Source organism: Chanodichthys erythropterus, chromosome 16 (assembly GCF_024489055.1).
Source record: "Chanodichthys erythropterus isolate Z2021 chromosome 16, ASM2448905v1, whole genome shotgun sequence".
Classification (NCBI taxonomy): Eukaryota; Metazoa; Chordata; class Actinopteri; order Cypriniformes; family Xenocyprididae; genus Chanodichthys; species Chanodichthys erythropterus.
Window position 1 is genome coordinate 39,749,319 of NC_090236.1, and position 26,101 is coordinate 39,775,419.

Sequence of the window (26,101 nt, forward strand, 5' to 3'; positions counted from 1 at the left end):
CTCTCTTTTAAACAAACAAATCATGATTCTCAATTTATCCAGAATTATGCAGCTCTAATATATAATGAAATGTGCTATACAAAATACAGGGCTGGTTTTCATTCACAAGTCTGTCATTTGACACACTGTAGTGAATGAGACAGTCCACTAGATGTCGCTAATGTGCTTCATTGTGTACTGTGTCACATGACTCTTCAGTGTTGGTACAGACACTAACGAATTGCCTGTTAATGTGGGTCACTTTCACATCCTTCATCACTAAGATACACATCAGGAAGCTCAGTACGGTCACAGTACTCAGAGTCTTTTGATTATTTGTCTCAACGTGCGTTTTCAATAGCCGGAGAAATCTGGAACATTTAAGATGAGATGAATGTGCATGATGGATCAGGACAGTTCTGGTGCTTTTAATTATCCTCTCAAAACTCTGAACAAAAGAGGAATAGAAGAAAGATATGTGTTTAATTGAGCATTTTGAGAACATTAATAAAGACCAGATAACTCTGAATGAGGGTTATATTAACTCTACAGGAAGAACATTTGTTCATAACTTCGAGAAAACGTTCCCCATTGGCTGGCTGCATGTAATGCGCGTGACCTGCAGTGAATCTCAGATCTGTACGGCTGGAAACGAGCTTCGGCACAGATTATAATGACATAACTCCCTCAGAGCCGCCGGCACACATGGCAGAAATTAATGAGAGGATTTCTCTATCGCCCCACTTTAATATCCAATTAAAGCGAGAAGCGTGTCTGTGCGCCGCTGGACAGTGTGTCCGTAAAGCTGAGCGCTGGAGACGCCATGACATCCTCAGAAGATACACATGATGGAAGGCCTACACACTTTAAACCATATACATTTATACATCAGTTACTTTAGTACATATCGTCACATTATGTTGGTGCATCATTAATTCGATCTTTGGAAGTTAACCCCAAATGGTGAAATTCATTTTTTAGTTACAAATATAACTAAACCATTTCAAGACATCCCTAGAAAGTTTCCAATCGATGGGAAAATGCTTCTGTAGAGACCAGTCTGTTGAAGAATCCATGATAGCACAACACTGTGTCCTAACTAGACATGCTGCAACACACGATAAACTCCGTTTCTTTAATGTTAAAAGACTCTAATGTGAGTTTGAATATCATTTATAGCCGTACTGAAAGTGACAATGGATAATTCACCTCAGATCCTCAAAATAAATTAAAGGAAAGAAAAATGTTCAAACTGTAAATAAACAAGTGTGAAAAAGATTGTTTCACTCCGCCCACACGCTCTTCTGATTGGCTGTGATTTTAGATTGATTTGGTTATGTGTGCAGTGTGCTTGCAGAGAGACTCCGCCCCCACGCTGTTCTGATTGGCTGTGATTTTAGATTGATTTGGTTATGTGTGCAGTGTGCTTATAGAGAGACTCCGCCCACACACTGTTCTGATTGGCTATGATTTTAGATTGATTTGGTTATGTGTGCAGTGTGCTTATAGAGAGACTCCGCCCACACGCTCTTCTGATTGGCTGTGATTTTGGATTGATTTGGTTATGTGTGCAGTGTGCTTGCAGAGAGACTCCGCCCACACGCTGTTCTGATTGGCTGTGATTTTAGATTGATTTGTTTATGATTGATTTGGTTGCGAGTGCAGTGTGCTTGCAGAGAGACTCCGCCCACACGCTGTTCTGATTGGCTGTGATTTTAGATTGATTTGTTTATGATTGATTTGGTTGCGAGTGCAGTGTGCTTGCAGAGAGACTCCGCCCACACGCTGTTCTGATTGTCTCTGATTTTAGATTGATTTGGTTATGTGTGCAGTGTGCTTATAGAGAGACTCCGCCCACACACTGTTCTGATTGGCTGTGATTTTAGATTGATTTGTTTATGATTGATTTGGTTGCGAGTGCAGTGTGCTTGCAGAGAGACTCCGCCCCCACGCTGTTCTGATTGGCTGTGATTTTAGATTGATTTGTTTATGATTGATTTGGTTGCGAGTGCAGTGTGCTTGCAGAGAGACTCCGCCCACACGCTGTTCTGATTGGCTGTGATTTTGGATTGATTTGGTTATGTGTGCAGTGTGCTTATAGAGAGACTCCGCCCACACACTGTTCTGATTGGCTGTGATTTTAGATTGATTTGTTTATGATTGATTTGGTTGCGAGTGCAGTGTGCTTGCAGAGAGACTCCGCCCCCACGCTGTTCTGATTGGCTGTGATTTTAGATTGATTTGTTTATGATTGATTTGGTTGCGAGTGCAGTGTGCTTGCAGAGAGACTCCGCCCACACGCTGTTCTGATTGGCTGTGATTTTGGATTGATTTGGTTATGTGTGCAGTGTGCTTATAGAGAGACTCCGCCCACACACTGTTCTGATTAGCTGTGATTTTAGATTGATTTGGTTATGATTGATTTGGTTATGTGTGCAGTGTGCTTGCAGAGAGACTCCGCCCACACGCTGTTCTGATTGGCTATGATTTTAGATTGATTTGGTTATGTGTGCAGTGTGTTTATAGAGAGACTCCACCCACATGCTTTTCTGATTGGCTGTGATTTAATATTGATTTGGTTGCGAGTGCAGTGTGCACGCTCCGCCCACGCTCTCTTCTGATTGGCTATGATTGTGCATTGATTTGGTTGCGAGTGCAGTGTGCTTATAGAGAGACTCCGCCCACATGGTCTTTTTATTGGCTGTGATTTTGGATTGATTTGGTTATGTGTGCAGTGTGCTTATAGAGAGACTCCGCCCACACGCTCTTCTGATTGGCTGTGATTTTGGATTGATTTGGTTATGTGTGCAGTGTCCTTATAGAGATACTCCGCCCACATGCTGTTCTGATTGGCTGTGATTTTGGATTGATTTGGTTATGTGTGCAGTGTGCTTATAGAGTGACTCCACTTACATGTTCTTCTAATTGGCTGTGATTTTGGATTGATTTGGTTGCGAATGCAGTGCGTTTGCAGAGAGACTCCGCCCACGCTCTCTTCTGATTGGCTGTGATTTTTGATTGATTTGGTTGCGAGTGTAGTGTGCTTGCAGAGAGACTCCGCCCCCGCTATCTTCTGATTGGCTGTGATTTTGGATTGATTTGGTTGCGAGTGCAGTGCGCTTGCAGAGAGAATCCGCCCCCGCTATCTTCTGATTGGCTGTGATTTTTGATTGATTTGGTTGCGAGTGTAGTGTGCTTGCAGAGAGACTCCGCCCCCGCTATCTTCTGATTGGCTGTGATTTTGGATTGATTTGGTTACGAGTGCACTGCACTTGCAGAGAGACTCCGCCCACACGCTCTTCTGATTGGCTGTGATTTTGGATTTATTTGGTTGCGATTGCAGTGTGCTTGCAGAGAGACTCCGCCCCCGCTATCTTCTGATTGGCTGTGATTTTTTATTGATTTGGTTGCGAGTGTAGTGTGCTTGCAGAGAGACTCTGCCCCCGCTATCTTCTGATTGGCTGTGATTTTGGATTGATTTGGTTGCGAGTGCACTGCACTTGCAGAGAGACTCCGCCCACACGCTCTTCTGATTGGCTGTGATTTTGGATTGATTTGGTTGCGAGTGCAGTGAGCTTGCAGAGAGACTCCGCCCACACTCTCTTCTGATTGGCTGTGATTTTTGATTGATTTGGTTGCGAGTGTAGTGCGCTTGCAGAGAGACTCCGCCCCCGCTATCTTCTGATTGGCTGTGATTTTGGATTGATTTGGTTGCGAGTGCAGTGCGCTTGCAGAGAGACTCCGCCCCCGCTATCTTCTGATTGGCTGTGATTTTTGATTGATTTGGTTGCGAGTGTAGTGTGCTTGCAGAGAGACTCCGCCCCCGCTATCTTCTGATTGGCTGTGATTTTGGATTGATTTGGTTGCGAGTGCACTGCACTTGCAGAGAGACTCCGCCCACACGCTCCTCTGATTGGCTGTGATTTTGGATTGATTTGGTTGCGAGTGCAGTGCGCTTGCAGAGAGCCTCCGCCCACACTCTCGTCTGATTGGCTGTGATTTTTGATTTATTTGGTTATGTGTGCAGTGTGCTTATAGAGAGACTCCGCCCACATGCTTTTCTGATTGGCTGTGATTTTGGATTGATTTGGTTATGTGTGCAGTGTGCTTATAGAGAGACTCCGCCCACACACTGTTCTGATTGGCTATGATTTTAGATTGATTTGGTTATGTGTGCAGTGTGCTTATAGAGAGACTCCGCCCACACGCTCTTCTGATTGGCTGTGATTTTGGATTGATTTGGTTATGTGTTCAGTGTGCTTGCAGAGAGACTCCGCCCACACGCTGTTCTGATTGGCTGTGATTTTAGATTGATTTGGTTATGTGTGCAGTGTGCTTATAGAGAGACTCCGCCCACATGCTTTTCTGATTGGCTGTGATTTTGGATTGATTTGGTTATGTGTGCAGTGTGCTTATAGAGAGACTCCGCCCACACACTGTTCTGATTGGCTGTGATTTTAGATTGATTTGTTTATGATTGATTTGGTTGCGAGTGCAGTGTGCTTGCAGAGAGACTCCGCCCCCACGCTGTTCTGATTGGCTGTGATTTTAGATTGATTTGTTTATGATTGATTTGGTTGCGAGTGCAGTGTGCTTGCAGAGAGACTCCGCCCACACGCTGTTCTGATTGGCTGTGATTTTGGATTGATTTGGTTATGTGTGCAGTGTGCTTATAGAGAGACTCCGCCCACACACTGTTCTGATTGGCTGTGATTTTAGATTGATTTGTTTATGATTGATTTGGTTGCGAGTGCAGTGTGCTTGCAGAGAGACTCCGCCCCCACGCTGTTCTGATTGGCTGTGATTTTAGATTGATTTGTTTATGATTGATTTGGTTGCGAGTGCAGTGTGCTTGCAGAGAGACTCCGCCCACACGCTGTTCTGATTGGCTGTGATTTTGGATTGATTTGGTTATGTGTGCAGTGTGCTTATAGAGAGACTCCGCCCACACACTGTTCTGATTGGCTGTGATTTTAGATTGATTTGGTTATGATTGATTTGGTTGCGAGTGCAGTGTGCTTGCAGAGAGACTCCGCCCACACGCTGTTCTGATTGGCTATGATTTTAGATTGATTTGGTTATGTGTGCAGTGTGTTTATAGAGAGACTCCACCCACATGCTTTTCTGATTGGCTGTGATTTAATATTGATTTGGTTGCGAGTGCAGTGTGCACGCTCCGCCCACGCTCTCTTCTGATTGGCTATGATTGTGCATTGATTTGGTTGCGAGTGCAGTGTGCTTATAGAGAGACTCCGCCCACATGGTCTTTTTATTGGCTGTGATTTTGGATTGATTTGGTTATGTGTGCAGTGTGCTTATAGAGAGACTCCGCCCACACGCTCTTCTGATTGGCTGTGATTTTGGATTGATTTGGTTATGTGTGCAGTGTCCTTATAGAGATACTCCGCCCACATGCTGTTCTGATTGGCTGTGATTTTGGATTGATTTGGTTATGTGTGCAGTGTGCTTATAGAGTGACTCCACTTACATGTTCTTCTAATTGGCTGTGATTTTGGATTGATTTGGTTGCGAATGCAGTGCGTTTGCAGAGAGACTCCGCCCACGCTCTCTTCTGATTGGCTGTGATTTTTGATTGATTTGGTTGCGAGTGTAGTGTGCTTGCAGAGAGACTCCGCCCCCGCTATCTTCTGATTGGCTGTGATTTTGGATTGATTTGGTTGCGAGTGCAGTGCGCTTGCAGAGAGAATCCGCCCCCGCTATCTTCTGATTGGCTGTGATTTTTGATTGATTTGGTTGCGAGTGTAGTGTGCTTGCAGAGAGACTCCGCCCCCGCTATCTTCTGATTGGCTGTGATTTTGGATTGATTTGGTTGCGAGTGCACTGCACTTGCAGAGAGACTCCGCCCACACGCTCTTCTGGTTGGCTGTGATTTTGGATTTATTTGGTTGCGAGTGCAGTGTGCTTGCAGAGAGACTCCGCCCCCGCTATCTTCTGATTGGCTGTGATTTTTGATTGATTTGGTTGCGAGTGTAGTGTGCTTGCAGAGAGACTCCGCCCCCGCTATCTTCTGATTGGCTGTGATTTTGGATTGATTTGGTTGCGAGTGCACTGCACTTGCAGAGAGACTCCGCCCACACGCTCTTCTGATTGGCTGTGATTTTGGATTGATTTGGTTGCGAGTGCAGTGAGCTTGCAGAGAGACTCCGCCCACACTCTCTTCTGATTGGCTGTGATTTTTGATTGATTTGGTTGCGAGTGTAGTGCGCTTGCAGAGAGACTCCGCCCCCGCTATCTTCTGATTGGCTGTGATTTTGGATTGATTTGGTTGCGAGTGCAGTGCGCTTGCAGAGAGACTCCGCCCCCGCTATCTTCTGATTGGCTGTGATTTTTGATTGATTTGGTTGCGAGTGTAGTGTGCTTGCAGAGAGACTCCGCCCCCGCTATCTTCTGATTGGCTGTGATTTTGGATTGATTTGGTTGCGAGTGCACTGCACTTGCAGAGAGACTCCGCCCACACGCTCCTCTGATTGGCTGTGATTTTGGATTGATTTGGTTGCGAGTGCAGTGCGCTTGCAGAGAGCCTCCGCCCACACTCTCGTCTGATTGGCTGTGATTTTTGATTTATTTGGTTATGTGTGCAGTGTGCTTATAGAGAGACTCCGCCCACATGCTTTTCTGATTGGCTGTGATTTTGGATTGATTTGGTTATGTGTGCAGTGTGCTTATAGAGAGACTCCGCCCACACACTGTTCTGATTGGCTATGATTTTAGATTGATTTGGTTATGTGTGCAGTGTGCTTATAGAGAGACTCCGCCCACACGCTCTTCTGATTGGCTGTGATTTTGGATTGATTTGGTTATGTGTTCAGTGTGCTTGCAGAGAGACTCCGCCCACACGCTGTTCTGATTGGCTGTGATTTTAGATTGATTTGGTTATGTGTGCAGTGTGCTTATAGAGAGACTCCGCCCACATGCTTTTCTGATTGGCTGTGATTTTGGATTGATTTGGTTATGTGTGGAGTGTGCTTATAGAGAGACTCCGCCCACACACTGTTCTGATTGGCTGTGATTTTAGATTGATTTGTTTATGATTGATTTGGTTGCGAGTGCAGTGTGCTTGCAGAGAGACTCCGCCCACACGCTGTTCTGATTGGCTGTGATTTTAGATTGATTTGGTTATGTGTGCAGTGTGCTTATAGAGAGACTCCGCCCACACACTTTTCTGATTGGCTGTGATTTTAGATTGATTTGTTTATGATTGATTTGGTTGCGAGTGCAGTGTGCTTGCAGAGAGACTCCGCCCCCACGCTGTTCTGATTGGCTGTGATTTTAGATTGATTTGTTTATGATTGATTTGGTTGCGAGTGCAGTGTGCTTGCAGAGAGACTCCGCCCACACGCTGTTCTGATTGGCTGTGATTTTGGATTGATTTGGTTATGTGTGCAGTGTGCTTATAGAGAGACTCCGCCCACACACTGTTCTGATTGGCTGTGATTTTAGATTGATTTGTTTATGATTGATTTGGTTGCGAGTGCAGTGTGCTTGCAGAGAGACTCCGCCCCCACGCTGTTCTGATTGGCTGTGATTTTGGATTGATTTGGTTATGTGTGCAGTGTGCTTATAGAGAGACTCCGCCCACATGCTGTTCTGATTGGCTGTGATTTTAGATTGATTTGTTTATGATTGATTTGGTTGCGAGTGCAGTGTGCTTATAGAGAGACTCCGCCCACATGGTCTTTTTATTGGCTGTGATTTTGGATTGATTTGGTTATGTGTGCAGTGTGCTTATAGAGAGACTCCGCCCACACGCTCTTCTGATTGGCTGTGATTTTGGATTGATTTGGTTATGTGTGCAGTGTCCTTATAGAGATACTCCGCCCACATGCTGTTCTGATTGGCTGTGATTTTGGATTGATTTGGTTATGTGTGCAGTGTGCTTATAGAGTGACTCCACTTACATGTTCTTCTAATTGGCTGTGATTTTGGATTGATTTGGTTGCGAATGCAGTGCGTTTGCAGAGAGACTCCGCCCACGCTCTCTTCTGATTGGCTGTGATTTTTGATTGATTTGGTTGCGAGTGTAGTGTGCTTGCAGAGAGACTCCGCCCCCGCTATCTTCTGATTGGCTGGGATTTTGGATTGATTTGGTTGCGAGTGCAGTGCGCTTGCAGAGAGAATCCGCCCCCGCTATCTTCTGATTGGCTGTGATTTTTGATTGATTTGGTTGCGAGTGTAGTGTGCTTGCAGAGAGACTCCGCCCCCGCTATCTTCTGATTGGCTGTGATTTTGGATTGATTTGGTTGCGAGTGCACTGCACTTGCAGAGAGACTCCGCCCACACGCTCTTCTGATTGGCTGTGATTTTGGATTTATTTGGTTGCGAGTGCAGTGTGCTTGCAGAGAGACTCCGCCCCCGCTATCTTCTGATTGGCTGTGATTTTTTATTGATTTGGTTGCGAGTGTAGTGTGCTTGCAGAGAGACTCCGCCCCCGCTATCTTCTGATTGGCTGTGATTTTGGATTGATTTGGTTGCGAGTGCACTGCACTTGCAGAGAGACTCCGCCCACACGCTCTTCTGATTGGCTGTGATTTTGGATTGATTTGGTTGCGAGTGCAGTGAGCTTGCAGAGAGACTCCGCCCACACTCTCTTCTGATTGGCTGTGATTTTTGATTGATTTGGTTGCGAGTGTAGTGCGCTTGCTGAGAGACTCCGCCCCCGCTATCTTCTGATTGGCTGTGATTTTGGATTGATTTGGTTGCGAGTGCAGTGCGCTTGCAGAGAGACTCCGCCCCCGCTATCTTCTGATTGGCTGTGATTTTTGATTGATTTGGTTGCGAGTGTAGTGTGCTTGCAGAGAGACTCCGCCCCCGCTATCTTCTGATTGGCTGTGATTTTGGATTGATTTGGTTGCGAGTGCACTGCACTTGCAGAGAGACTCCGCCCACACGCTCCTCTGATTGGCTGTGATTTTGGATTGATTTGGTTGCGAGTGCAGTGCGCTTGCAGAGAGCCTCCGCCCACACTCTCGTCTGATTGGCTGTGATTTTTGATTTATTTGGTTATGTGTGCAGTGTGCTTATAGAGAGACTCCGCCCACATGCTTTTCTGATTGGCTGTGATTTTGGATTGATTTGGTTATGTGTGCAGTGTGCTTATAGAGAGACTCCGCCCACACACTGTTCTGATTGGCTATGATTTTAGATTGATTTGGTTATGTGTGCAGTGTGCTTATAGAGAGACTCCGCCCACACGCTCTTCTGATTGGCTGTGATTTTGGATTGATTTGGTTATGTGTTCAGTGTGCTTGCAGAGAGACTCCGCCCACACGCTGTTCTGATTGGCTGTGATTTTAGATTGATTTGGTTATGTGTGCAGTGTGCTTATAGAGAGACTCCGCCCACATGCTTTTCTGATTGGCTGTGATTTTGGATTGATTTGGTTATGTGTGCAGTGTGCTTATAGAGAGACTCCGCCCACACACTGTTCTGATTGGCTGTGATTTTAGATTGATTTGTTTATGATTGATTTGGTTGCGAGTGCAGTGTGCTTGCAGAGAGACTCCGCCCACACGCTGTTCTGATTGGCTGTGATTTTAGATTGATTTGGTTATGTGTGCAGTGTGCTTATAGAGAGACTCCGCCCACACACTTTTCTGATTGGCTGTGATTTTAGATTGATTTGTTTATGATTGATTTGGTTGCGAGTGCAGTGTGCTTGCAGAGAGACTCCGCCCCCACGCTGTTCTGATTGGCTGTGATTTTAGATTGATTTGTTTATGATTGATTTGGTTGCAAGTGCAGTGTGCTTGCAGAGAGACTCCGCCCACACGCTGTTCTGATTGGCTGTGATTTTGGATTGATTTGGTTATGTGTGCAGTGTGCTTATAGAGAGACTCCGCCCACACACTGTTCTGATTGGCTGTGATTTTAGATTGATTTGTTTATGATTGATTTGGTTGCGAGTGCAGTGTGCTTGCAGAGAGACTCCGCCCCCACGCTGTTCTGATTGGCTGTGATTTTAGATTGATTTGTTTATGATTGATTTGGTTGCGAGTGCAGTGTGCTTGCAGAGAGACTCCGCCCACACGCTGTTCTGATTGGCTGTGATTTTGGATTGATTTGGTTATGTGTGCAGTGTGCTTATAGAGAGACTCCGCCCACACACTGTTCTGATTGGCTGTGATTTTAGATTGATTTGGTTATGATTGATTTGGTTGCGAGTGCAGTGTGCTTGCAGAGAGACTCCGCCCACACGCTGTTCTGATTGGCTATGATTTTAGATTGATTTGGTTATGTGTGCAGTGTGTTTATAGAGAGACTCCACCCACATGCTTTTCTGATTGGCTGTGATTTAATATTGATTTGGTTGCGAGTGCAGTGTGCACGCTCCGCCCACGCTCTCTTCTGATTGGCTATGATTGTGCATTGATTTGGTTGCTAGTGCAGTGTGCTTATAGAGAGACTCCGCCCACATGGTCTTTTTATTGGCTGTGATTTTGGATTGATTTGGTTATGTGTGCAGTGTGCTTATAGAGAGACTCCGCCCACACGCTCTTCTGATTGGCTGTGATTTTGGATTGATTTGGTTATGTGTGCAGTGTCCTTATAGAGATACTCCGCCCACATGCTGTTCTGATTGGCTGTGATTTTGGATTGATTTGGTTATGTGTGCAGTGTGCTTATAGAGTGACTCCACTTACATGTTCTTCTAATTGGCTGTGATTTTGGATTGATTTGGTTGCGAATGCAGTGCGTTTGCAGAGAGACTCCGCCCACGCTCTCTTCTGATTGGCTGTGATTTTTGATTGATTTGGTTGCGAGTGTAGTGTGCTTGCAGAGAGACTCCGCCCCCGCTATCTTCTGATTGGCTGTGATTTTGGATTGATTTGGTTGCGAGTGCAGTGCGCTTGCAGAGAGAATCCGCCCCCGCTATCTTCTGATTGGCTGTGATTTTTGATTGATTTGGTTGCGAGTGTAGTGTGCTTGCAGAGAGACTCCGCCCCCGCTATCTTCTGATTGGCTGTGATTTTGGATTGATTTGGTTGCGAGTGCACTGCACTTGCAGAGAGACTCCGCCCACACACTCTTCTGATTGGCTGTGATTTTGGATTTATTTGGTTGCGAGTGCAGTGTGCTTGCAGAGAGACTCCGCCCCCGCTATCTTCTGATTGGCTGTGATTTTGGATTGATTTGGTTGCGAGTGCACTGCACTTGCAGAGAGACTCCGCCCACACGCTCTTCTGATTGGCTGTGATTTTTGATTTATTTGGTTGCGAGTGCAGTGTGCTTGCAGAGAGGCTCCGCCCCCGCTATCTTCTGATTGGCTGTGATTTTTGATTGATTTGGTTGCGAGTGTAGTGTGCTTGCAGAGAGACTCCGCCCCCGCTATCTTCTGATTGGCTGTGATTTTGGATTGATTTGGTTGCGAGTGCACTGCACTTGCAGAGAGACTCCGCCCACACGCTCTTCTGATTGGCTGTGATTTTGGATTGATTTGGTTGCGAGTGCAGTGAGCTTGCAGAGAGACTCCGCCCACACTCTCTTCTGATTGGCTGTGATATTTGATTGATTTGGTTGCGAGTGTAGTGCGCTTGCAGAGAGACTCCGCCCCCGCTATCTTCTGATTGGCTGTGATTTTGGATTGATTTGGTTGCGAGTGCAGTGCGCTTGCAGAGAGACTCCGCCCCCGCTATCTTCTGATTGGCTGTGATTTTTGATTGATTTGGTTGCGAGTGTAGTGCGCTTGCAGAGAGACTCCGCCCACACTCTCTTCTGATTGGCTGTGATTTTGGATTGATTTGGTTATGTGTGCAGTGTGCTTACAGAGTGACTCCGCCCACATAGTCTTCTGATTGGCTGTGATTTTGGATTGATTTGGTTGCAAGTGCAGTGCGCTTGCATGGAGATTCCGCCCACACACTGTTCTGATTGGCTGTGATTTTTGATTGATTTGGTTGCGAGTGCAGTGCGCTTGCAGAGAGACTCCGCCCATGCTCTCTTCTGATTGGCTGTGATTTCTGATTGATTTTGATGTGTCTGTTGTTGACAGACGAACTGCATGTTGCTAGAATCATATTATATATTGCAGCACATCTGGTTAGGACACAGTGTCATGCTGTTTTTTTCAGAAGTGCTGACATCACTGGACACGGCCACACGTCAGCAATGACATCTCTCATGTTGCCTTCATTGTAAATGAAAACAAATGACTTCTGGTGGATTTGTTCTTGGAACACCCTAAAGAGAAAAGACATCTGCATCATGCCTCACTCTTTTCCCAAGGTCATGTTCTGCATCTCACTGATTCATCGAATACATCTAAAGGTCAGGACTGAAATCCAAAAGTAAAGACCCAAAGAATCATCAGCGCTGCTCGAGGCGAGACTCTTATTCATAAATGAATCTGTGCTGACCGAGAGCGAAGATGGCATTACGCAAGCATGACGTTACACTGGAGTACAGCTGAAGTGCTCAGAGCCACATGATAATCTCTGTTCATGTGACTGCAATGGAAACAAACACAGATGTTAAAGGGATAGTTCACCCAAAAATGACAATTCTGGCATAATTTTCTTGCCCTTATGTCCTTCCAAACTAATAAGACATTAGTTAAGTGTTGATGTTGTTTTTGTGCTCTACTAAAATAGGTTTTCATGCTTGAAAGTTGTTTATTTTCCTCATATTCTCCATTGTTGCAGCTCCTCTCTTCCCAGTCTATCTCTATGAAGCCCGTCCTTCTGAAAAGCACAATATGAAATGTCCCGTCCCTTACCATAACCGCCAGTTTCAACACACTACTAACGTTTCAGGGAGTTCAGAAACACTGACACCGATATAGAGAATAACTCTTGCTGGAGGGATTTTTGCAGAGCTTTTTCATATTCAAACAGCAAAACAGTGAAATGTATTACTGTGTGGTAAAGTAAACCCTACAGCAGTGCAGTGACGCGCAGCTCTTCTGGACTCTCAGCGCTCTTTGATGTTGGTGAACTGAGGCCGGATGCATGACTGTCCTGATTGGAGCACATCACTCTTCCTCAGGCCTCCTTCATATCTCAGCAGCACTCAATCACTCAGAGTGCCTTATACAGCTTCAGTGTTACGCAATGTAGTTATCATCCCAAATACCACGAAATGAGATTAAGACAGAAACGAGAGGTCAGAGCTGATGTATTTCAGCAGCCTACGGATAGGAGAATTATCTAGCAGTTAACTAGAGATGAGTGTGTTCGTTATTCATGGTCTGCTGCACGTGTCTGCTGATGTAACTGTGTCTGTCTACAGCACCACCTGAACTGAGACGCATCCTCATAATGAGTGAAGGATTTGAAATGCAACTCATGCAATTAGTGTTTCTCACACACAGTGTTGTTTTTCCACTGAATTAGGCTACTTTTACACTGTTGCCACAGGTTTTTGTCCAGTCCTCTGGTTGAAACTCATAATCATAGTAAAAAATATGGCATATGCTGATTTTGATCTCAACAATTTATTTTGAGCTGCTGAAGAAACTGAGTTCATGTTGATGACCATGATTGAAAGTGGAAATCATTTTAGATACGTCCCAAAAAAATCCAATATGTCCATAGAAATGTGTTTTGCATGTGACGTCAATAGATTGACTCTTTCCCTGCCAGCATCTTTTAAAAAAGTTGCCAGCCACTGGTAGCGTTTTTGATAATTTTCACGAAACTTTAATGGCCCCTAGAATATTTTGTTGTATGAATATCTGAACATGCAATATATCAGAAGAAAGAACAGTCTCAGATTTTCAGCGAAACAAACCAAAAAAAAAAAAATTATTCTAGCTTCATGCATTATTTTTTTGAATATGGGTAAGTTTCATAAAAAAAGCAGCATTATAAACAAAAATCTGAGAAAATCTTGTTTTTTTCAAAGACTACAACATGCATAAGCAATGCTTTTATCGCTTGTTTCTGCTCCTTTTTTGCTTGTGTTTCGACTGTTTTGTTCCCTCGATTTGCTAAATCATGAGCACGATTTACTATTTTGTTCTCTTGATATGCTAAATCATGAGCATGATTTACTAATTCGTTCCCTCGATTTGCTAATTTGTGAGCACGATTCACTATTTTGTTCCCTCGATTTGCTAAATCGTGCGCACTATTTACTGTTTTGTTCCCTCGATATGCTAAATCATGAGCACGATTCACTAATTCGTTCCCTCGATTTGCTAAATTGTGAGCACGATTCACTAATTTGTTCCCTCGATATGCTAAATCATGAGCATGATTTACTATTTTGTTCCCTCGATTTGCTAAATCGTGCACATTATTTACTGTTTTGTTCCCTCGATATGCTAATTCATGAGCATGATTGACTATTTTGTTTCCCTTGATTTGCTAAATCTTGCACATTATTTACTGTTTTGTTCCCTCGATTTGCTAAATCGTGCACACTATTTACTAATTCGTTCCCTCGATATGCTAAATCATGAGCATGATTTACTATTTTGTTCCCTCGATTTGCTAAATCGTGCACATCATTTACTGTTTTGTTCCCTCGATTTGCTAAATCATGAACATGATTTACTATTTTGTTCCCTCGATTTGCTAAATCATGAGCATGATTTACTATTTTGTCCCCTCGATTTGCTAAATCGTGCACACTATTTACTGTTTTGTTCCCTCGATTTGCTAAATCATGAGCATGATTTACTATTTTGTCCCCTCGATTTGCTAAATCGTGCACACTATTTACTGTTTTGTTCCCTCGATTTGCTAAATCATGAGCATGATTTACTATTTTGTTCTCTTGATTTACTAAATTGTGCGCACAATTTACTATTTTGTTCTCTTGATATGCTAAATCATGAGCACGATTCACTAATTTGTTCCCTCGATTTGCTAAATCGTGCACACTATTTACTGTTTTGTTCCCTCGATTTGCTAAATCATGAGCATGATTTACTATTTTGTTCCCTCAATTTGCTAAATCGTGCACACTATTTACTGTTTTGTTCCCTCGATTTGCTAAATCATGAGCATGATTTACTATTTTGTTCCCTCGATTTGCTAAATCATGAGCAAGTTTACTATTTTGTTCCCTCGATTTGCTAAATCGTGTACACTATTTACTGTTTTGTTCCCTCGATTTGCTAAATTGTGCGCACAATTTACTATTTTGTTCTCTTGATATGCTAAATCATGAGCACGATTTACTATTTTGTTCTCTTGATTTACTAAATTGTGCGCACAATTTACTATTTTGTTCTCTTGATATGCTAAATCATGAGCACGATTTACTATTTTGTTCTCTTGATTTACTAAATTGTGCGCACAATTTACTATTTTGTTCTCTTGATATGCTAAATCATGAGCATGATTTACTATTTTGATCTCTCGATTTGCTAAATTGTAAGCACGATTCACTAATTTGTTCCCACGATTTGCTAAATCGTGCACACTATTTACTGTTTTGTTCCCTCGATATGCTAAATCATGAGCATGATTTACTATTTTGTCCCCTCGATTTGCTAAATCGTGCACACTATTTACTGTTTTGTTCCCTCGATATGCTAAATCATGAGCATGATTTACTATTTTGTCCCCTCGATTTGCTAAATCGTGCACACTATTTACTGTTTTGTTCCCTCGATTTGCTAAATCATGAGCATGATTTACTATTTTGTTCTCTTGATTTACTAAATTGTGCGCACAATTTACTATTTTGTTCTCTTGATATGCTAAATCATGAGCACGATTCACTAATTTGTTCCCTCGATTTGCTAAATCGTGCACATTATTTACTGTTTTGTTCCCTCGATTTGCTAAATCATGAGCATGATTTACTATTTTGTTCCCTCAATTTGCTAAATCGTGCACACTATTTACTGTTTTGTTCCCTCGATTTGCTAAATCATGAGCATGATTTACTATTTTGTTCCCTCGATTTGCTAAATCATGAGCAAGTTTACTATTTTGTTCCCTCGATTTGCTAAATCGTGTACACTATTTACTGTTTTGTTCCCTCGATTTGCTAAATCATGAGCATGATTTACTATTTTGTTCCCTCGATTTGCTAAATCATGAGCATGATTTACTATTTTGATCTCTCGATTTGCTAAATTGTAAGCACGATTCACTAATTTGTTCCCACGATTTGCTAAATCATGAGCAAGTTTACTATTTTGTTCCCTCGATTTGCTAAATCGTGCACACTATTTACTGTTTTGTTCCCTCGATTTGCTAAATCATGAGCATGATTTACTATTTTGTTCCCTCGATTTGCTAAATCATGAGCACGATTTACTATTTTGTTTTCTTGATTTACTAAATTGTGCGCACAATTTACTATTTTGTTCTCTTGATATGCTAAATCATGAGCATGATTTACTATTTTGTTCCCTCGATTTGCTAAATTGTAAGCACGATTCACTAATTTGTTCCCTTGATTAACTAATTTGTGCACACTATTTACTGTTTTGTTCCCTCGATATGCTAAATCATGAGCATGATTTACTATTTTGTTCCCTCGATATGCCAAATCATGAGCACGATTTACTATTTTGTTTCTCTTGATTTGCTAAATTGTGCGCACAATTTACTATTTTGTTCTCTTGATATGCTAAATCATGAGCACGATTTACTATTTTGATCTCTCGATTTGCTAAATTGTAAGCACGATTCACTAATTTGTTCCCACGATTTGCTAAATCATGAGCATGATTTACTATTTTGTTCCCTCGATTTGCTAAATCATGAGCACGATTTACTATTTTGTTCTCTTGATTTAATAAATTGTGCGCACAATTTACTATTTTGTTCTCTTGATATGCTAAATCATGAGCATGATTTACTATTTTGTTCCCTCGATTTGCTAAATTGTAAGCACGATTCACTAATTTGTTCCCTTGATTAACTAATTTGTGCACACTATTTACTGTTTTGTTCCCTCGATATGCTAAATCATGAGCATGATTTACTATTTTGTTCCCTCGATATGCCAAATCATGAGCACGATTTACTATTTTGTTTCTCTTGATTTGCTAAATCGTGCACACTATTTACTATTTCGTTCCCTCGATATGCTAAATTGTGCGCACGATTTACTATTTCATTTCCTTGATATGCTAAATCGTGAGCACAATTTAGCCTACTATTTTTTTCCTGCATGTCATGTGCGGGGATCCATATGAATGTGAAAAATTACCACAAATCTTAGTAAATAATCAGTATAATGAAAATTACATGTAAACGGCAGTGAAGAGGTTGTAAACTTGTAAACATCTTACTGCGATTAAGTCCTTCTAAGTGCACAATCTGCATAGGTAGACTTAGTCAATGCTGTGGCGATTTTTCCCTGTGGAATCGAATATATCTATACTTTTTCAGGCATATTTTTTGAGGTTAGAAATTCCAGTATCGCGATGACACTACAGCCAGCCTTCAGGAACAGCACACACCCATGAAGCCTCAAAACACTGCCAGCATAGGCACCTTACTAGTGCACCAGACTCTGACATTTGAAAAAACAGTAATGCATGTAATTAACTGTGATTAAATCTCTTCGTCTGCATGCGTGGACAGTCAGGGTTCAGCCGCTGACGTCCCTGCATTGAAAGCAGCCTTTTGCTGAAATCTCTGAAGAGCTCATGTAGATGTACGAGACGGTGACTCAGCGGTGAATCATACCTTCATGCTCTGCAGGTTTTGTTGAGTCATGGATGGGCTGATTTTATTTTCTGAGGATGTGCTTATGTGGCATTTAGCACCTCTTCAGTGCAGCTTGTGTGTCTCTGACGATGAGATCTACTGCACACACACTGACGAAAGGTGCAAACGGTGACCAAGATTGGCAATCGAAATTTTTATTGTCTTTTAATAACATTTACTGTCATTTTATTGTCACAAACAATATGCTACACCCTGACCGGGTTTTTGTGACCTCATAATGTTTAATCATATCCGGTAAAGCGTCAGTCTTCTCTCTAGAGACGTATGCAGGATTCTCCTATCATTAGTGCGCTTAAGCCCCGCCTCTGCTAGCTCACGCTCATTTGCATACACTCTTGATGGCCACACCCACATCCCAAAGTAACAACCAAGCGCAAACAATCATTCCTCCCCCACATTTATTCTGTGTCAATACTCTGTCGTATGTCACAATACGGTGATCTGTAACTACTTCTGTTTCATCACAACTTTAACCCCTTAACTGTCACCGCCTGGTGCGGATTTTATTTTATTGCCTTTTTTTGTATCACATATTTTAGTAATCATCATAAATTAGGTATCATTCGAAAGCACTCATCCTGTGAAAACCATTTTGAAATTGGACATTGTGTTACTATAAACAGTAAACAGTAAGGTACGAAGGGGCTAAAGGCGCCTTTGATTTTATTTCCCTCTAAACCACTAGATGGCATAAAAACTTGTCGCAGCACTTTCCTAAACATTTGTTTTTCAAAATGCATGTCCAAATTTGTCTGATCCTTGACGCGATCGCGGGCAGCAGTGCAAAGTTGATTCTGAGGAAGTTTGATCTAATATTTGATGTTTTTTAAAATGTTGTTGATTTAAGTAACAAATGAGAATCCATTAAATTAATGTTTGTATTTTCAGAAAAAGGTCTTCTTAATGATTTTGTTCAAGGTAATTCAAGCAACAGTTTTTTAATAACGGGTGAATATGTAAAAGTATGGTATTTGGGGTAAAAAGCACCCCTGCTGTTGGGGCAAAAGGCACAATAATTAACATGGTAATGAATAGCTGACTGACTTTTCCATTTCTTGATGTGACATGGTTAGATTCAGATGGCAAATATCATATTATCAAATTGGGTATTCATCTTAGAAATAATACCCATATTTATAATGAAACAATCTTATTTTAAAATATATTAATCATATCAAAATAAAATATAATTTATTGTTACTACTGTAAATCTATATTAAATAGGCTATTATATGATCTCCTTCAATGCTTTCAGAATCTTTGCTTTTTAAAATAATTTTGTTTCTGTATTTTTAAAATCTACTTTTATATTTTATATTAAAATATATATCGCATAGGCCTATTTTAATGACAATATATTTACTGAACAAAAATGAATTCTTTTATTTATCAAAATAAACAGAAAATAGTACACACCTTGCTAATTAAAGTTATTATTTTGAACAAGTATTAACCTAGTCATTATTAAAAACATATTATTTTAGCTTAAGTATTTGTATGAATAATACTGTGTGCCTTTTACCCCATGCTGGGGGGCCTTTTACCCCATGTGTGGGGTAAAAAAAATGCCCCCCTCACCACCTCATACATTTATAAGATTTTTAAACAAAATTAATTTTTTTTTTTTTTTTTTTTTCACACAAAATATGTTGCTCCATCAATGTCCAATACAAACATATATTTTTCCTGCAATCATATACTTTGAGAGTAGTGAAAAGCAAAATTTTTCTTAAGGTGTGCCTTGTACCCTACTTTAAATCCTTTTAGCAGGCTCCTCCCCCTAGTGGGCGTTGTCATGTTTCATATTTCAAAAATTATTTTAACTACTTTATAGTCAAAACTTTCCTAATCTTGACAAAACACATCGTCAGAAAGGTTTAAATCTCAAGCTTCCATATTCTGTGTCTGTTTTGTGATACATTAGTGATATTTGGACAGAAATTTATCAATTTGTTACAGGAGAATGCATCAAAAAAAAATAATAATAATAATAATAATTAAAAAGAAATGACACCCGGTGGCTATTTTTGGTACAACGCCTAAACATAATCTCATGGGGACTTTAATATTTGTGATATCAACTTCAATTTGGAACACAACTTGGTTAGACATATGGCTTTGATTTTAAATAAGTTTTAGAGTAAAAATTATTTTTTAAAATATATATTTAATATAAATTTTTAAAAGTTCAGTACATTTGATTTACATTAAATTTAAACTGTTTTCATACTTTCATTTTTTGCAACATTGATGTCACATGAGCTCATTACATATGTTTAAAGGTGCCCTAGATTGTTTTTTTACAAGATGTAATATAAGTCTAAGGTGTCCCCTGAATGTGTCTGTGAAGTTTCAGCTCAAAATACCCCATAGATTTTTTTTAATTAATTTTTTTAACTGCCTATTTTGGGGCATCGTTAACTATGCACTGATTTTTTCAGCACGGCCCCTTTAAGAGATGCGCTTCCTCTGCCCCACGAGCTCTCGACTATACATTGCTTAAACAAAGTTTACATAGCTAATATAACCTTCAAATGGATCTTTACAAGATGTTCGTCATGCATACTGTATGCATGCTTCGAATTATGTGAGTAAAGTATTTATTTAGATGGTTACGTTTGATTCTGTGTGAGTTTGAGGCTGTGCTCTGTGGCTAACGGCTAATGCTACACTGTTGGAGAGATTTATAAAGAATGAAGTTGTGTTTATGAATTATACAGACTGCACGTGTTTAAAAATGAAAATAGCAACGACTCTCTTGTCTCTGTGAATACAGTAAGAAATTATGGTAACTTTAACCACATTTAACAGTACATTAGCAACATGCTAATGAAACATTTAGAAAGACAATTTACAAATATCACTAAAAATGTCATGATATCATGGATCATGTCAGTTATTATTGCTCCATCTGCCATTTTTCGCTGTTGTTCTTGCTTGCTTACCTAGTCTGTGCACAGATCCAGCCGTTAATACTGCCTTTCCTTGTCTAATGCGTCAAATGGGCTGGCATTATGCAAATATTGGGGTCATACATATTAATGATCCCGACTGTTACGTAACAGTCGGTGTTATGTTGAGATCCGAGTGTTTTCCGGAAGTCTTTTAAACAAATAAGATTTACATAAGAAGGAGGAAACAATGGATTTTGAGACTCACTGTATGTCATTTCCATGTACTGAACTCTTGTTATTCAACTATGCCAAGGTAAATTCAAATTCTGATTCTAGGGCACCTTTAATTAAAACAATAGATCATATTATTTTGCATTTTTATTAAGTTTTGTGTAAAATGTCTTTACTTATGGTGGTCAAATAATACTTCCAGTTCATTCTTCACACTAGAAATTGAAGGTCAGGTCAAGTACATTGCACTGTGGGATACAGTAGTGTGTTGTTTACTGCACAGTTCAGCAAATGCATACTGAGACTTCACATACTGCAGAAACAGTAGGAGTCGGACTATTATGCTGAACATGTTTGTGTTTTTGTGTGGAGGCAAACGTCGCAGTGGCTTCACTAATCCAGCTGGTAAAGTGTGTGTGTGTGTGTGTGTGATATTCACATGTGAGCTCGACATCACTGCAGCGTTCCATTGGCTGTGCATCAAACTTAGCTCACTGTGATTTGAGACACAGTCCTGCACTGCACCTGATGGCTCTGCCTGCAGTTCCAGTGTGTAGTCTAGAGGGGGCGTAATGACCGGCGTACACTGACTGCGCGCCTCCGCCGAGCTTGATTCTCAGAGCGCGCGCTCAGTCCTGCTCAGATACGCGCTCATCATCACCATCATCATCATCTCCACCATCATGTCCGTGGTGGATCATACAGTCATGCACGGCATCTGGGGCAACAACGCGCCCGCGGGGAAGGGGATGGAGAAGCCGAAGAACAAGGGCTTCAGCCTGGCCAGGATGATGTCTCTGAATTACAGGAAGGAGAATAAGAATCCACAGCAGCAGCATCACAACAACATGCCCTTTATGATTCACTGCCACATTGGCAAGGAGATCAAACACATATGCAGCAACTGCAGCCGCGGCAGCCACGCGCAGGAAGGTGAGTAAACAGCGCGCGTTCATGCGTTTAGCGCGTCAAAAACTAGAACGCTGTCACTCTGGTGTAATTGTTTGGCTACATCAGAATGCATATGTGCGTTTCGGCTGATGAGATGTTGCGTCGCGTTCACCCAGGACGCGTCTTGCGTTCGGCTTCTGCTGTATTCATGTACACGTGCGTCGCGTATAGCGCCACGAGCGTTGCGTTTTTAATAAGGCGTGTCAAGTTGGATTGTTGGATCTGAATCTTCAGTTGTCATGTGTAAACGTGCCAAAAATTGACTCGTTTTTGCTGTTTTTCAGTTGTTTGTCTCTGTAGACATATTTTTAGTGTGGTTTTTTTTTTTTCCACCTTCAAACCAGCAAACCCCGCCCACAGTTGATTTCATTGGCCAACTCAATCGTTGTAAATTCTCAAAAAATTTCAGACATTTCGCGACAAACAGTAAATCAGGATGTGCGAACAATGCTATTCTGAGGTTAAAGTCCGCATGAAATAGAACGGAAGTTGATACAAAGCGCATCCGTAATCGAATACTTCTCGACTATATAGTATGAGAAAAAAACTACGCCAACAGAGTAGTAGTATGTCCGAATTCATAGTATTCGGGAAAACAGACGAAAAGTACCTGGATTTATGAATGGAGTTGAGGTGACGTAACTGATGCCGGTGGGTCACGTGATAAACACAATGGATGAAGATTGAAGATTACTTACTACCCCCATTTATACTATATAACATACTTTTTTTAACGGTCACGAAGTAAGCTCAAATTCACATGTACATACTTAGTACGCGATTTCGGAAGCACTTTTAGTCGTATCTATTGTGACGTATATCCGAGTGAAACGGTGTCATGACTCAAAATCCCGTCTCCACAAACTATAAGTTAATGTTTATCCGAAGTATATACGCATTATATTAATTAATATAGCTTACTATAAAATGTGTAAGAGAACAAATTAGTGCAACTGAACGCAATTTCTTACACTTGATTAACTGCTAATAATAATAATAGACTATTAAGCGTATAATTGAACATCTTTAATTTGTTTTATTTATAACTGAAATATTTGGACATTTAATGCTTAATTTAACACATAATTACATTAAAGATGATTGTGAATACATGTAGGGTAAGTGAAAATGCATGTTTAAATTAAGCTATCAAGGTATGCTATGCTAGTAAATAAGCTAACTAATACAGACATAAATGTTATTATAATGTAGTTGAAACAACATTTATCATTTGTAGGAATTGTAATCAGATGCTAAAGAGAGTAATTATTAAAAGCAATTTGAACCAATGGGATCGCATGGGGGGGGGTTCCTGGGTGGGTCCCAATTTGTCACTACAAATGTAGGGCGGGGCTTGATTTTGTTTGTGGGGAATTGATTGGATGGTTGTGGTTTGCTTTTGGTGGATGTCATGTTAGTGACGGGTCATACGTCTGCAAGACGTTATTCTGACTCAAGATTACGAGGAACGGATAAATCATTTATAATAAATACTGCAATATTCCATAAAAAACAAGAATTGTCAATTTTGGTTTCATGGTGACTTTTGTGTTTTTAAAACACCATCAAACAGTTCAACTTTAAAACAGACCACATGACCACACTTTAAGATGAAAGGCTTCTGTTTAGGGCTGTTTTTCCAGTCGGCTTCATTGGCTATAATGTGATTGTTCTGGTTTTGTAGTGTCGTTTTGAGCTCTTTTAGTGCAGATCATACAGTCAGACCATGAGCAAATGTGACATCATATTAAATCCGCAGGTTTAATCCTTTCCATTTAATTCCTCTTTGATTAATTTACGTCACACGTGTGTTAATATGATTAGGGTGGAACTATAAATACCCCTGTGATCAGCACGTGCTGGAAACATGTCCTTCATCGCAGCTCATCACATGTTCACATGACCCTGGTCTTCATACGCTCAGGTTGAGCTGTGATGATACTCTCTGCTAGTATAAGTGTGTGTGATGTGTGTCAGTAGGGACTGTGCGTCACCAATGTATTTGACCTACTTTTGGCCTGCATTACACGCGCTGCAGTTTAAACACTTCCAGTAAGCACAGAAATGGCACACAATGTGCGGTCCGTAGAGAAACAGTGACAGGCTGAAGCAGAAATGGAGTGAAGCTGCACCATTTTGAGCCTCTGTGTTCCTCCACAGCAGAGGAGGTGGAGAAATTGGCCTCCATGCGCTCCGAGTCCCTGGTGCCGCCCGTCCACTGCAGGAGCAAGTTCGCCACTCTGGGACGCCTCTTCAAGCCCTGGAAGTGGAGGAAGAACAAGAGCGAGAAGTTCAAGCAGAGGTCAACAGGTAAACACCTCAATATATTCTGTGTAAAATACATGAATAATACAATTTACATTCAAGTATTGGACTGACTCTCGTATCCAAAGTGTTGCATTCAAGGAATGAATTTGATTTGAAAGTTGACGCATTCACTGGGAATTGAACCCATGGCCTTGGTGTTGCTAGAGTAATGCTCTGTTGTTTGAGCTACAGGAAAGCTGTCAGTCATGCAAATAATTGGGTTTATATAACATCTGCAAATGCTGCATCTGGCAAGAACGGCAAATGTATTTCAGAAGTTGTTTTTTGTCTGTTTTGTCTTTTGTTAGTCATTGTGTTTCCATCCAAAGATGCAAATTATGACAAAATTGGAATAAGGCGTCAAACATTTGTGAATAAAGCAGCATTTCCACCCCATGTGTTCAAGAGAACAAAATCGTCACTTCCTGGCAAATTGGTGTAAAATCTGTAATAAAAATATTAGGGATGCCTCAATCAGGATTTTTGCAGATCCCGATCATTCTAGCTTTATATAGGTGATCTGTAAGCTCTGCTGACGGTCACTCTTAACCCCTTACACCCTGAAGGCATTTTTAATGATTTCATGTCATTTCATGTGGCATACTTAAAAGTAATGGCTTATAATAAGGTATCCTCAAGTATATGGTCTCTTTGATTGAAAACCTTTCAAATTTTGAAGAAAATTTATTTTGATCATGTTTGGAGGTTCTTATGTTACAACACTGCTGAGAAAACCCCAGAAAAATGTGTGCAATTTATTGAATTATTTTATTATTCTTGCTTGACATAATGACTGTTAGAAAGTGTATATATATGCCAGGTCATAAAATGAAGTTTGGACTTGTTCACAATCATGTCAACTGCATCTGGGCCATATTTTGTGTTGATATCTCAAAGCAATCAAACATTATGGCATTTGAAACCATGGTAGCCTTTTTATCAAATGTCCAAAAACCTTCAAACGTGTTTTACTGAATATAAGAACTGCTTACATGTGTAAACGCCACAAATCATAAAAATATTCATAATTACATAGAATAAGTAACAAGTAATAAGATCCTGATTGATGAGTGATGATCAGTTTCAGCTGTGGCTCCTATTCTATAGCGCATGTTAAATTAAGACCTGTCAATCTGAGCGATCGATCCAATCCAAGCAGTAAAACAGTGTCTGATTGGTCTCGATACATCATCCCTGCCCACCCACCATACCCGACATCTGGTTTCCATTTGTTGAACTTTCAAATGTCGTTGGAAAACACTGCGTCATGATTGCGACTCGATCAAATCCCAGAAGTCTTATAGCATTTAGCATCCCTAAAAAATGGAAGTGGCTGCAAATGAGTTGTTCGCTGTCGTGTTCTCTTGTGTGAAACACCACAGTGGATAGGCGCGGAGGGTGAAGTGAATGACCCGATATTTACAGAGAAAATCCTCCCCTTTAATCGACCCTTCGCCGGGAGTTTGATTGACAAGCGATCTAACCAGTCATAACACCGAATCTGCCATTTTGTCCGACTAAGCAGTCAGGAGTTAGAAGATTAACCTTGGTGGACTTTAACTTGAAAAATGTGTATATTTACATCTTTCCACGTTTTAAACAACATTCCTTCTGATGTTCATTCATGTTTATTTGATGCTATTAATAAACTAGTAGGAAGAGATGATCGTTTCATGAGCCGCTTGAGCTGATGCACTACAGAGATCTGTCACGACACATTATTGTTCAAATTTCTTTAAAAAATTTGTCTAATATCATAAGTAACCTGCTCTTCCTTGTCTGTCGATGTGTTGTCAGTGTCCTCTTTTCGTATTTTTCACTGCGTGTTGTCGACAAAGCAACAGTAACTAATGGGGACGGGTCTTTGCGAAGGGTCAATTATGATCGATGGTGTCAAATGCGGCACTCAAATCTAAAAGAATCAGGATATCAGAAGATCCAGAATTGTCATTCAGTGCTATGCAATGCTCTAAAACCAGATTCCAATGGGTCTGGAATATTAAAATTATCCAGGTATAAGTAAACTGCAACTTTTTTTTTAAATGAAAGTAAGTTTAGAGATGGGCAGTAGTTGTTATGCAC

General features: G+C 41.1%; 1 protein-coding gene across 4 annotated transcripts in view; it reads left to right on the top strand.

Annotated features, from left to right (window-relative positions):
- Positions 1 to 26,101, top strand: part of LOC137002987 (phosphatase and actin regulator 1) — a 43,136-nt gene that overhangs the window by 3,980 nt on the left and 13,055 nt on the right. For 2 of the 4 annotated variants that reach the window (XM_067362981.1, XM_067362984.1), the window contains exons 1-2: positions 21,430 to 21,694; positions 23,873 to 24,022. In XM_067362981.1, the coding sequence (XP_067219082.1) occupies positions 21,445 to 21,694; positions 23,873 to 24,022 (400 nt within the window). In that variant the 5' untranslated portion in view covers positions 21,430 to 21,444. Of the gene's footprint in view, positions 1 to 21,429; positions 21,695 to 23,872; positions 24,023 to 26,101 lie in introns of those variants that run through there. The other 2 variants (XM_067362982.1, XM_067362983.1) reach the window with 2 other exon arrangements.